The sequence below is a fragment of the Hibiscus syriacus genome, unplaced genomic scaffold (assembly GCF_006381635.1).
Source record: "Hibiscus syriacus cultivar Baekdansim isolate YM2019G1 unplaced genomic scaffold, ASM638163v2 tig00110050_pilon, whole genome shotgun sequence".
Taxonomy (NCBI): Eukaryota; Viridiplantae; Streptophyta; class Magnoliopsida; order Malvales; family Malvaceae; genus Hibiscus; species Hibiscus syriacus.
In genome coordinates this window covers 457,105-470,301 of record NW_024062576.1, presented here as the reverse complement: position 1 = coordinate 470,301, position 13,197 = coordinate 457,105, and the positions used below count along the sequence as shown (strand labels likewise).

Sequence of the window (13,197 nt, the reverse complement as noted above, 5' to 3'; positions counted from 1 at the left end):
TATGAATAATCCTCAAAAATACATTCCTCGTAAGTTAAGGAGATATTTTTATGCATTACTCATAAAATAATATTTCCTTAAATTTATATATAATAAGATAAATTTATAAATATATAACTAAAGGATTAAAATGATAAATATAATAAATTTAGTGATTAAATTATCAAAATATAAAAGATTAAGGCAATAATTGTAAATAATTAATATATTAGGTACTACAATTGAAAATAAACCAAAATATTATTTAAAATTAAATTCGGGGATTAAATTATAAAGTCTCTAAAGTAATAGCCCTGAACATAAATATCATGAAATAGAGGTACTGTAATAATAATTTAACACTAATTACTATTCAGGATTAAAATGAAAGTTATTAAAATTAAAGGACCAAATTATATATTTACCCAAAATATACATAAATATAATTAGTGACTAAAATAGAAGTAACATAAAATTTGAAAGCCAAATTAAAATACATTGAAAACGATTTTCACTGACTAAATTGTAAAGTTTAGAAAGTATAGGGACCAAAGGCATGATTTTCCCTGTGCAAAATATGCAGAAGCCCCTCCCTGAAACGACGTTGTTTCAGGTCAGGTATAAATACCCTTTATTCGACCTTTAGAGGCATTTCTCTTTTCTACTTCTCTCTATACGAGAGAGAAGCTCTCCCTTCTCTCTAAATTTTCCTCACCGAATGGAAATCAACCACCGTACTCTGTCATCGACAGCCACCGCCGGTCACCGTTCACGGTGGACAGAATTTAGAAAAATACACTAAAATGACCCATTTTTACCCTAAACCCAGTTCTAACGTCCCCTTAGCCTAGAAGTCTCTCAAACATAGTAGATCTAAGTTTATACCTTCGATGTTTCGACTCTTCGATGACTCGTGGAGGCTCCGACGGTCATGTGTAAGTCTTCTCTCATTCTCTTTTTCTTTATGCTTTCGAATACTCTGCTGGTTATTGTGGATCACCTTGTTTTTGTCTTTTTTCTCTATTTGTGTCGCTCTTTGTCTCCGTATCCCTCTCTCTCTCTCTCTTCCTTTTTTTCTTGTAGGATCGGTGGCCTTTTATAGGCCTCGGAGTGTTGTTCGCAATGATGAACCCTCGATGAGTCACCGGAGCTATGGTGGAGACTCACCCTAGGGCCGGTGATGTGTGAGAAAAACCCTAGAGAGTCTTGGGTTTGTTGGACGGGTTTCTCGAGTCTAGATCTGAACCGGGTTATGGGCCTTCGGGTCATCATTTCGGGCTTGTAATATTTATTTGTAATAAATAATAATAATAATAATAATAATAATAATACTAGGTAAATATGTAAACACGGACGAAAATGTATGTCTACACAAATTTCTTAATGAAATTATATATATATATATTAAAAATTGCTTGTTAAGTTTTTAAATTTTATACAACATTATATGTAAGTCTTTATTACAATTCATGTGTACTTTATTCTTAACATGATATTATATTGTTGATTTTATACTGGTTTTACCTTATAGTACTATTTTACAATAAATTAAATTTTAAAAATATATTTTAATATTTCAAAACTATTATTATAATTTATTAAAAACTAAGTATTAACTATATCATCTGAAAATCTTTGTAATCTCTCTTCAATCTTTTTTTGAAAGACTCTTCGGTCTGAATCAACTATTATTTATTACCTTATATATACATTTAGGAACAATGGCAATATAATTTGTCATATAGTTATACTCGTACTATTTAGGGGTGTTTGGTTCACGGAAAAGATTATTACTAAGGAGAATAATATTTTCTAGAATTGTATTCTTATGTTTGGTTCACGAAAGAGGTCATTACCAGGTAAAAAACTTATTACAAATAATAGCATTTTTTTGGTTAAAATTGTGGGAATTTCATTACCTTCAAATTCTTAAGTAATAGATAATTCCCACCACTTTGGACACAAATACCCCTAAAATAATGAATTCTTTTCATATGGATCCTTCTCGATTTTATTTTTCGTGTTTTACTCAAAATTACAAAGTCAATAGTAATAATATACAAAAAGTTTAATTTAGTAAAATATTAATGAATTTGAGTAGTTAAAATTATTTTATATTTTTAATATTTGTATATTAATCATTTTGTAATTTTATGAGGTGAAAATTTTATTATTATAAAAATGTATTTATTAATAAGAATTTTTAATTTTGAGTTATTAAAAAGCAGATCTTATACATTGAAAAATAATATATTTGTCCACTTGAGACCACAATATTATTTTTATATTATATTATGTTTTACATAAATAAATATAATACTTAAAAAATTATTTAAAAATATAAGTTTGATATACTAATTATATTAATTATAGGTTAAATTTATTTTTTATTTAAACTTGGATAGTGTAACAATTAAAATACATTATATATTTTTATAATTTGTTTAAAAAATATATCACAATGATAATTTGGTAAAATATGCATCCAAGTAATCTTATATTCTCTAACAAAATATTGTAATACAGCATTCTCAAGTAATGTTATATTCCAGTAATCTTATTCCCAATAGTAATCTTACATTCCGTGAACCAAACACACCTTAGATTATAAGACAAGACATACATATTGAATACTAAAAATAAGATTAGATCAAAAAATGTATAAATATCGAAAACTAAATTTTTCATTGGCCAAGCGAAAATTGATGTAATTATAAATTTTAACCCTAAAAATAAAAAGTTAACCTGTCTACTTCAATTTGAAAGAACTTAGTCTTCATACTAATGAGGATCAGCACTGGCATACTGTATAGGCACATTGTGGGGTTATCCCCTATTCCAATTTACTCTATTCACAACGATTTTGAACTCTTATTCTTTTTTAAAAGATCTAGTGCATTACCTCGACCCCCATTGTCGGTGTTTCAGTGCTCTCTTTGATGAACTAGTTTAGTACATGATATTTTTATTAAAGCACCTTACACGAGGGAGTCTGTTGTTAAACCAGAAACCACAAAGAAGTTTAATATGTGATGTAGCTACTGCAGTTCAGAGGTAGAGGTTCAATTAAGGGGACTTTGGTCTTTTTCTTGTGGTTTAATGTTGGTCTTGGGGAGTGTGGTTTACTTGGTCCTTCAACTTTGAAACTTCAAATTATATATGGGTTTATTGTTTCAAGATTTATTTATGACTTTATCATTTATGTAGTTCCTCTTATGTAGTAATATGAACCAAAAAGTTCATAACAAGGCTCATGTGTCAATTGAACACGCTCTAAATTAGAATGAATTTATTATAAATTATGAATGAAAATAAAAATAAAAATATGAATGAATTTATAAATTATGTCATTACAAGAAAATATGAATGGATTTATAAATTATAAATTATGTCATTATAAGAAAATAATGAAATCGAAATAAATAAAAATTGCTGATAGCCTTTTGCATATAAAATTCTAAAATATATTAAGGAGTATAAATATAAAAATGATTTGATGAATATAAAAAGACACAATTTAAGTAGAATTGACTTAACTTCTAAAATAAAAATATTTCGGAACAATAGTCCAAATATTTAAAGGTGTAAAACAAATAGGGTATAAATGAGTAATTTTGTGAAATAAAATGGGATAGAAAAAATCATAAGATATAAACATGACTTAAGTCATATATGTTTTAAGATTATTTTGTAATAGATGTAATTATTATTTTTTTTGTCCGACAGTTATGAAAAAATATATATGAATCACAATAGAGGTCAAATTATTAAAAGATGTCGACAATCGTAAACTAAAGTCAAGGATCGTGAGAAAATTATATATGAATATAGATCAACAAAATTTAATCAGAGAATTCAAAGCATGAGAGATCAACAAAATAATAAGGTGAAGTCAAATCCAACCCTAATAAAATTAAACGAAGAGAACAACCAAACAACTGATATAAAAATCGAAAACATGTCAAAAGACATAGAAAATGTGTCATAAAGACATAGAAATCATGTCATAATAAAGTTATTATAAACTAAAAAAAATGAAAAACAAAGATGTGATATAAGAAAATAAGGAAAAACAAGGAACATAGACGATTTACGACCAACACTAGGTTAGTGTCGTCACCAGCCAAACAAAAATTAAAAACTGACATGTCTATTGACAAGTGTGACATGTGATACGTCACAGGGCTCCAAAATTTGGGGTTCATACTTTAGAAAAATATCACAATTTTGCTTCTAAGACTGTTCGAAGTATGTCACTTTTTAAATAAAATATCACAATTATCGAGTTGTTTTGTGACATTGTCTTAGTTTCACATGTTTGAATATTTTTTATTTTATAAGATACAATTGTAATATGATAAATTTTGATATTTTACAATTTTATCTTATTATAAAATATTTTAAGAGTCTTTTGAAAAAATAGCACAAGACCTGCACACTTTTTGGGATGAATTTGATTAAAAATAGAGGACAAACACACAAAAATTAAGAAAAGAATAGGACAAACACTCAAAATTAGGGCATCCCTAATAATTAAAATTTTTATATATTATATATGATTGTACTTTATTATTAGAGTTTTGTTGTCTATCAAGATTAAAATTTTATATTATATATACTAATTATAAGTAGATTGAGAAAACAATACATATTATTTTTCTTATTATGATATGATATCTCTTCTTTTCTTAATCTAGTTATGTTTTTTCTTTATATTTGATATCTATCAAGTGTATAAACATGTGGATAATATAGTAACAACTCATTAAAAATTGTTAGAAACAACCATAAACAATTACAAATTCCATTAATTAAACTAGATAAGAAACGACTTCACTTGGTATCCCCACTGAAGGTTAATGAGGTTTTACCATGGGGGAAGATGATGTTCACGCCTGTATTGACCAGATAAAGGAGATAGAGACAGAGCCAGAGAGGCTTTGTTGAAGTGTCATTTTCCTATATATACTTTCGAGGATGAACTAGAAGCAAGCCAAAATAAACGCAGTCTCATCCATCCCCAAATCCTTTTAACCTCTAACAATTATTCTATCATCATTGCAACACCTCACACATCTCTCTCTCAGGATGTTTGCTCCTTAAACAACACCAGAAAACCACCCCAAGTTCTGTCTTTTGTTTTTCTGGTTTAGTTAGATCTCAGTGAACAGTTTTTGAAACCCTTAAAATGAACAATAAAAGGGATCTGAATGAACAGTGTTTGAATCGGATCCCTGATCTCTCACTGCATATTAGCCCCCCCAAACGGTACTCCTTCTTCCTTCGAAGCAGACACTCAGCTTTCTTTAGCAGCTGGTGCAAGTACTTGTGAGGATCAAACAAGGCGCATAAATGTTCCCAAATGGGGTCAGATGAGTAATATAAACCATGGGATTTCATTACTTGATGTTTCTGGACTGAACCCCATCAAGGGGATCCCGGTTTACAGTAACCCTAGGTTTAATGGGGTTTCAGTACTGGAGAGACCAACGCCTCAGTTTCATCAGCAGTACACACAATATGGCTTGTCAATGGGGAGTTCGAGATTTATACCTAAATTACAAAGCAGGAGCACAAGGGCACCCAGGATGCGTTGGACCAGCTCTCTCCATGCTCGGTTTGTTCGTGCTGTGGAGCTTCTTGGCGGCCATGAAAGTAATTCAAGTAAACCGGATGTACTGAAGTTTTAGTTTTTAGCTTTTGGGGGACTAATTTTGATGTACTTGATAGGAGCAACCCCCAAGTCTGTGTTGGAGCTAATGGATGTCAAAGATCTAACCCTCGCCCATGTTAAAAGCCATTTACAGGTAAACCAATCTGACACTTCAAATCCTCACCCCCTTTTCTTCCTCTTTATGAAACATATGCCCTAAGAAAGTTCGATTTTTTTCTAGTCGGTCGAATTTTATTCACCCCTAATCACAAGAGCCGATGCAATGAATGAATGAACAGTAAAGAGTGTATTTTCGTGATACAGAAACTTCAATTTTAAAAGAGGAAGAAGTTGAAGTGTGTGAGAGAGAAAAGTAGGCATCATTTCTCAATAATATAAAGCAATTACTGTGCTCACCGAACATCAACCTCGTGTTTATTAAACAATCCAGTTAAAACCCAGAACTATATACTTTTGAGTGTTGGATGTATATTAGTCAATTAATCAAATATTTCATTGTCTCATCATCTTTTATCTTTGTTTTTTCCCCGCAGATGTATAGAACTGTTAAGAGCACCGACAAACCTGCAATTTCCTCTGGTGATTCGCATCTACTTTATCAAACATCTCTAGCATGCATTCTTATTTACACTTGCAAAATATGTATGACCCTATTAATTAGTTTTATTTGAGAAATCTAACTAGTAAATGCCTTAATTTCTTTGTTAAAATAGTAAATAGACAAAGTGATTTGTGACAGATGGGTGTGCAGAAGAAGAGTGTTTGCCTGTTTCCAGAAATTCATCGAGTAACAGCTCCTCTAGGTAAGTCTCTCCAGTTTCACATTTATTTTCTTTTTTACTGATTCTTTGCTTTAAATATATATAGATATGCGACATTTGCTTCTTCTTCTTCTTTTCTCTAGGGTTCTTTTTTGTCTTACAATGCATGAATTGATTTACCTAATTAGCACATATAAGAAAGTTTTATACTTGAACCTTCGTTGTGGTTCAAGTGATTAATAGAATTTTATTCTCTCTTAACGGTTCAGGTTCGAATAACGTAATCTTTACGTACGTGTGAATTCAAATCTAGATTTAAAAAAATATATACATATATAAATTAATCAAAAGTATTTAACATATAACATTGCATAATTCATTGAAAGTTAATTGTATATTAAATATAGAGATAGGAGGTTGATTCTATTGAAATTATTATTGTTTTAATATTCGGAAGGTCAAGAATTTGGACATACTTGCGTAATAATCTTTGATTTATGGTCATTTTGGCATAGTTTTGTAAACGTTACTTTTAAAAGTATTGTATAAAAGTACAGTTTAAAATTTAACTATTTGATGTTATTGTTAAAAAGTGAGTTTGAAAATATAAAATATTATTATAGATATTACATTGTAAATTAAAATTATCATTTAAATTATATTTACACTTATATATGAATCATATCAATTTAAATTATAATAAATTAAAAGATTATCGTATACGAATTATATCAATTTAAACTATAATAAGAACATAAAAAATACAAATAAAAAATATTATTATAATAAAAATATATTTTATATAAATCACTATTAAAATTTTAATATATAAACCTTGAATTTTATTTATTTTAAGTAATTAAAATAAATTATTAAAAGTAAAAAAAATATTTTTAAGAGTGTTATTATTAAATTATTAAAATAAAATATAAATATATAATTGAGTGAAACCAATGCATTAGTAAGCATAAAATTATAATTTGCTTACAAACACAAAAACGAAAATAAATAAAAAAACTAAAAATCTTAATTTTTACGATTGATTTGAAACCATAATTTTGACCGTATTTTTTATTTTTTACCCGTTTGACATTATGGTCAAAAACAAGCTCTTTTTAGCTAAAAAGTGCTTTGCGAAATCATTACAAAACGGATCCTTAGTAATAGAACGATTTTACTTTAATTGTATATAAGATTGTGGATTTTATTATATTTAAACACATAATTATATTGTGAAACTTATAATTATTGAGTAATCTAAATGGTAAAAAATATGTTATTCTCCTTAAAAAAATTTGAATTTGAGTATTTATATGTTTGTGAATAAATTAATTTTTTTAACATAAATTATCATATAGTTATATCATACTATTAAAATGTAATTAAAATAGATTTAAGAATTATAATTTACAAATGGTTTGAGAAAAGCATGAAATATATATTATATAAAATCATCAAAGAAATTACTCAATGTTCCCAATATTTTTTTTCTTTTCTTTTAAAATGTGATAACATAATGAATAAAGAAGGTAGAAATAGGGATGTCAATAGGTCGGTCAGGTCGGGTTTTTGGGCCACCGGACCCGACCCGAGAAGAAAGGGTCCTCTACCCGTGATCTGATCCGACGAAATTAAAGTTTTACCCGACCCGATCTGAATATATGACTTAGAAATCCGACCCGATCCGATCCAAAATAATAATAAAAAATATATATTTTTATTCAATAAAAATGACTTAATTGAAAAAAATTATATATAGATGAGTATTATTGTAATTATCCCTAAATATATAGGATAAAATTATATATATTTTTCGGGTTGGGTCGAATTTTTTTCACCCTAAACCCGACCCGAACCTAATTTTTTTAAAAAAATTTAATCCGATCGAGTCGGGTTGAGTTGTCATCCCTAGGTAGAAAGCGGTTCTTGAGGCCAGCTTTTGCTTTTATTAACCTTTAATCAACCCTTTTGTATTTTTATGCTTACTTTCTTCAACATGAGTGATAAAAGATGATCTCTGGCACCATTAAAATAAGCCTCTTTTTTCCTTTTAATTTGAGCATCTCTAACTTAAGTATGAGTTGGTGGGTGACGAGAAAATTGAAGATGACAGTGTCTTCAATGCAGAAATTACACAGAAACAGTGGAAGTCGTAGCTACCCTAGCATAGGTACTGAGCCAACCTACATGTAGCACTACTATTTCCCTGGTTTTTTTTAATAGAAGAACTTTTTTTATTAATTTATTACAAAAATAATCTTCATCCAAAACTGTTTGAATTATTAATTTATCATAAAAAATAATCTTCATCCTAAATTATTTGTAAAAATTGACCTTCCAAATAACTCGTAAAAATATATCGCTTTCTGTAAAAATGGGGTTACTTTTTATAGAAGGCAAGATCCAACGACATGAAAGAATTTAAACATGAGGAATATGAAGAACTTGTTTTCTGCAGAACGTGATTTATTTTTACGTAGGTTATTTGGGAGTCATTTCTTCAAATAATATTGGTTGTAGGCTATTTTTTAATAAAACGAAAAAAAGTTATTGATTTTTTTAAAAATATTATTTTCCTCCTTTTTCTTAATTATTATTTTTTAATAATTTAATGTAATTATAAAATATTATTTATATAATTTTTTTTAACTATTGACAATCCACTCACATCATCAATACAACAACTTAAATTTAAGATCTCTTAGGAAAATGTTAAAGCTAAATTACTCTAGAAAAAAGAATATAAATTAAAATAACAATTTTAGAAAGCGTTGAAAAGTGAATATTTTATTTTTTACTTTTAAAATAAATTTGGAGTCAAAAATATAGTTTTAACTTCCATTTTATTATCTTATGATATATCTATTTTATAATTTATAAAATTATAATTTCTACCAAGATATAATTACATGAGTAATAAGTTATTTTTTAGTTTAAAATTTTATATATCACCATGTTAATATTTTAGATAAAAATTATTTTAAATTTGATATATTTTCATATAACGTATACAATCATTATAAATTTACTTATTTTTAATATAAATATTTTTAATAATTTTATAATTAAATATATATATATACACACACTTATGAGTCATCCCATTGACTTGGCTTGCGGAGATTTTACACTATTGTTTGTGTATGATATAGTCATATATGATATGAATTATCATTAAATATATTAACAACGGGATTAAAGATTTCCCCTAGTAGAATTGAAAAGACTATTACAATCCTTCTTAGGTAAATTTTATTTTTTTAGTATAATATAGACGTGACATTTTAATCTGATTTAATAAAAAATAAAATCAAATATAGTAAATTAATTGATCATAACTAGTAAGAATTAAGTTAACATTAAATTAGTCAATCAGACATTCATTCAAATAAATCATAACCATTCATTTATAAACGAAATTAAATTATATATATTAAAAGTTTAAAGGGAGAATCGATTAATTTATAAACGAAAACATTAAGGTATTGATATCACCTATAAAGTATTGACACCTATATAAGTATCGATACTCTTATCTGGATATTGATATTAATATTACTATATAAGTATCAATACTGAAATAAAAGCATGAATTAGGGAATAATTTCTAAATATTTATGGCATTGATATTTTTATACAAATATTGATATTGAGAAAGAAAAAAAAAGGAAGAAAAATACATTTTTAAAACTTGATTTCAATATCCTATTATAAAGTATTAATATATCCACCCAAAATAGATTTCTTAACCTCATAAAAACTTTACAATTTAATTTCTTCTTAAATTTAGCGAGCACATTTGATCATTTGACTAAAACGTTCATCTTTGTTCTTTACTATTCCTTACAAAGGTATTAAAACAACATAGTAAACTCGAAAACACAGTGAGGTAGTCAAGACACATAAAATCACACAAGTTCAATGAAATGTTGATAAATATCTAACAACAAAGTAATAATTATCAAAAATATTCATACATGTCTTATATTATAAGTTACTAGCATAAAATATTTTAATTTATCAATTTTTATTAGATTGAGTTCGGTGGTATATATTAGTGTCCTACAAATATTTTAATTTATAAATCTTTGCACATATTTAACTTTTAAAACATGACAATTAGTTGGATTATTATGAAAAATACTAAGATGATCATGTTAGGTATGATTCATAAATATACCGGTAAAGAGGACAAGGGATGGAGTGAGCGAATATCAACTGTCTTTATAAAGAAAGTCTCGTAGAGGGGGTTATGATTATGTGAGTTGGGGGTGCGGGAGCGTAGCCCCCGCGGTACGGTACATGGTTAATTATGTAATTATGTACCATATTTTTTTATTATAAATAGAGATGTAACCTAAACCTATAAGACATTGAATAAAACTTCTAGTGCCGTCTAGGCACCGAGTAAGCACATTACCGAACCTCGTTAAAATTCTTGTGTTCTTTCGTTTTCTTTACCCGATTCTTCAACAGATCATATATCAAATATAACCCTACATTGAAATAACATGTCAATATATAATTAAACATACCTTTGTAATGCAGTTACTAACTCAAAAGCTTGAATTGAATCGAAATATGCGATTCATCAATTCACGTACCAAAACCCACACATGTCAAAACCAAATAATATAACTATATATATAAAAGCTCGATTTCGACTACACTCATTTGATGTAAGTTTACAGTATGTCTCGGATGTTTATTATTTTAAAAGTCCTGAATTTGATTATAACTTTAACTTTGATGGAATCCCTTAAACTTATTGAACGTTTATTGTCAATGATAATGTTTAAAATCTTTCTTAGTTGTAGAAACAAAACAACCTTAAGAAGTAAGTCACGTACCTGCTTGAACCGGGTATTTAGGAGAACATCACTCTATTTTATCACCGAAGTAAATTCTTACCTTTGAATACTTTTGAAAAAGACAATTTAGACTTTAGGGTCGTTGGAGTTATACAGTCAAGTATGGTGTCCTCTTGTTTCTGTTGATGGTCCAGCACTCTCCACAGAGAGCCGAGTGCCTGCAATCCGCATTAATTCATGGCGTGGGTAGATATTCTTCATTAATGAATCTCATTCCTTGTACATTTCAAACAAGTATTTTATACATGTGGATGACAATATATGTCATCTAAAAGTACTTCTTCAAGTTCCACACACACATATATATATATATATGAATTGGCCTGGGTTCTGGTCCAGGGAACCACGTTAGTTCACATGGTGGTGGACAACTTGTGATAATTAACTGATTTTTACGATTATGTATGGTTAAACACATGTTAGTTCACATTGTTTGATTGAAAATAACTGATTAAGTTTATGAATTTTGGCGCACGCAGTAGGGGAGTTTGGTGTTCGAGTTCGAGGAATCCAGATGAGTTTAGCCGATCATCTCAATCCGGAAAACAGTTCAACGTAATAGATCATGAAAAAGCTGCTGGGTTTTTTTGTATCAGATTAATCAAAAAATATTTCGTTTATCAGCTTAGGCATGCATGCAACGCTAAGTTGATCATCTAGGGTTAGCATTGCATTACTTTCTTCAGCCATCTCTCGGCCTAGGGCAAAATTGTTTAGATAATATGGTGACGAAAAATTCCCCTTTTAAGCTGTTGACAAAATTATTTTTCAAGTAGTATGGATGTTACAATGAACGACAGATGACGCTCAAATGATATAGAAATTTCAGGAAGACGCAGGGATCATTTGACGTCTTTGGCACGACTATAACTCTATTAACTTTCGGGCATGCATGTAGCTTGAGTAAATTCACCATGTTATCTAAGCGTCTTCCTGAAATCGCTGTGCTGTTCGGATGTCTTCAAATGTGTATATGTAACATTAACATTACTTGAAAAAAATAATTTTCTCAACCCTTGGGCAATTCTAACCTGGACCTAGCAATTAATACAGAGGTGATACTTTGTTTCTCCAGCATGTTGAAAACGACTGAACAATGCTTCTTTCGTATACATTTGGAAGTGGAATAATGAATTTAAACAATGCAGGAAAGCATCTTTGGTCAGCAAAACATAACGGAGTTAAACTTAGAGCTTCACAGCCCAAGCTTGGAGTTCAGCTTAGGAACACCCCGGCAGAAACAGTAAATTAATGGATGATGGAGGAAACAAAGGAAATTCGTATATGGTTAGAATTCACTTACAACTTGGGATTTGTTTTTAGTTTTACAGTTTTTTAGGATAGTTGGATGACTAAAAATAAATGCTCAAGATTTTCTCTTTGTTTTTTTGTGAATATATTTTCATTTACTATAGTTAATATCAACCATCTATTTTAACTCATCGAAAGATCCTATAAAGATATAAGACTAAAAAAACTTACACTAGTGAATGATTTATATTTCTATGAAGGTTGCTGATGTTGTTGGTGAACGCTCATTCAATAGATATTGATTTTGATTGTAGTTCAAGTTCATGTCTCTAGCAATATATTTATATGGATGGATTTGTATTTGGTAGTGTAATTAAATAAGTGCTTTTCATTAATATACAACTTAATAATTCTAAAGTCGTTAAAAACAACATATTTTAGCCTTTTTTTTAAGATTTGTAGATTCTTAGGGTTTGAAATGAATTATAAATTCTTATGGAAGTTAAAATATAACTTTACCATTGTATTAGCTTATAACTTTACAAATTTAACTGAAAATAAACAATAATTTTATTATTTTAGAGGATCAAACTATAATTTCGTTAACTTGTGATTTTCTCTCTCTAGAGACTAGAAATCTATATAGAATCTCACCATTTTA

The 13,197-nt window shown here is 28.4% G+C and overlaps 1 protein-coding gene across 1 annotated transcript; it reads left to right on the top strand.

Annotated features, from left to right (window-relative positions):
- The first annotated feature begins 4,851 nt into the window (after positions 1–4,851).
- On the top strand, positions 4,852–12,544 carry LOC120213996 (transcription repressor KAN1-like). Its single transcript, XM_039212014.1, has 7 exons — positions 4,852–4,921; positions 5,236–5,634; positions 5,710–5,786; positions 6,187–6,232; positions 6,393–6,456; positions 11,765–11,840; positions 12,434–12,544. Exons 1-7 carry the CDS (start codon positions 4,852–4,854, stop codon positions 12,530–12,532), a joined length of 831 nt encoding a protein of 276 aa, XP_039067945.1. The 3' UTR covers positions 12,533–12,544.
- The last annotated feature ends 653 nt before the right edge of the window (positions 12,545–13,197 follow it).

Coding starts and splice junctions, on each gene's coding strand:
- LOC120213996 (XM_039212014.1), top strand. CDS start 4,852: ATGGGGGAAGATGATGTTCACGCCTGTATTGACCAGATAAAGGAGATA. Junction 5,787..6,186: donor ATGTTAAAAGCCATTTACAG/GTAAACCAATCT, acceptor TTTTCCCCGCAG/ATGTATAGAACTGTTAAGAG. Junction 11,841..12,433: donor AATCCGGAAAACAGTTCAAC/GTAATAGATCAT, acceptor TAAACAATGCAG/GAAAGCATCTTTGGTCAGCA.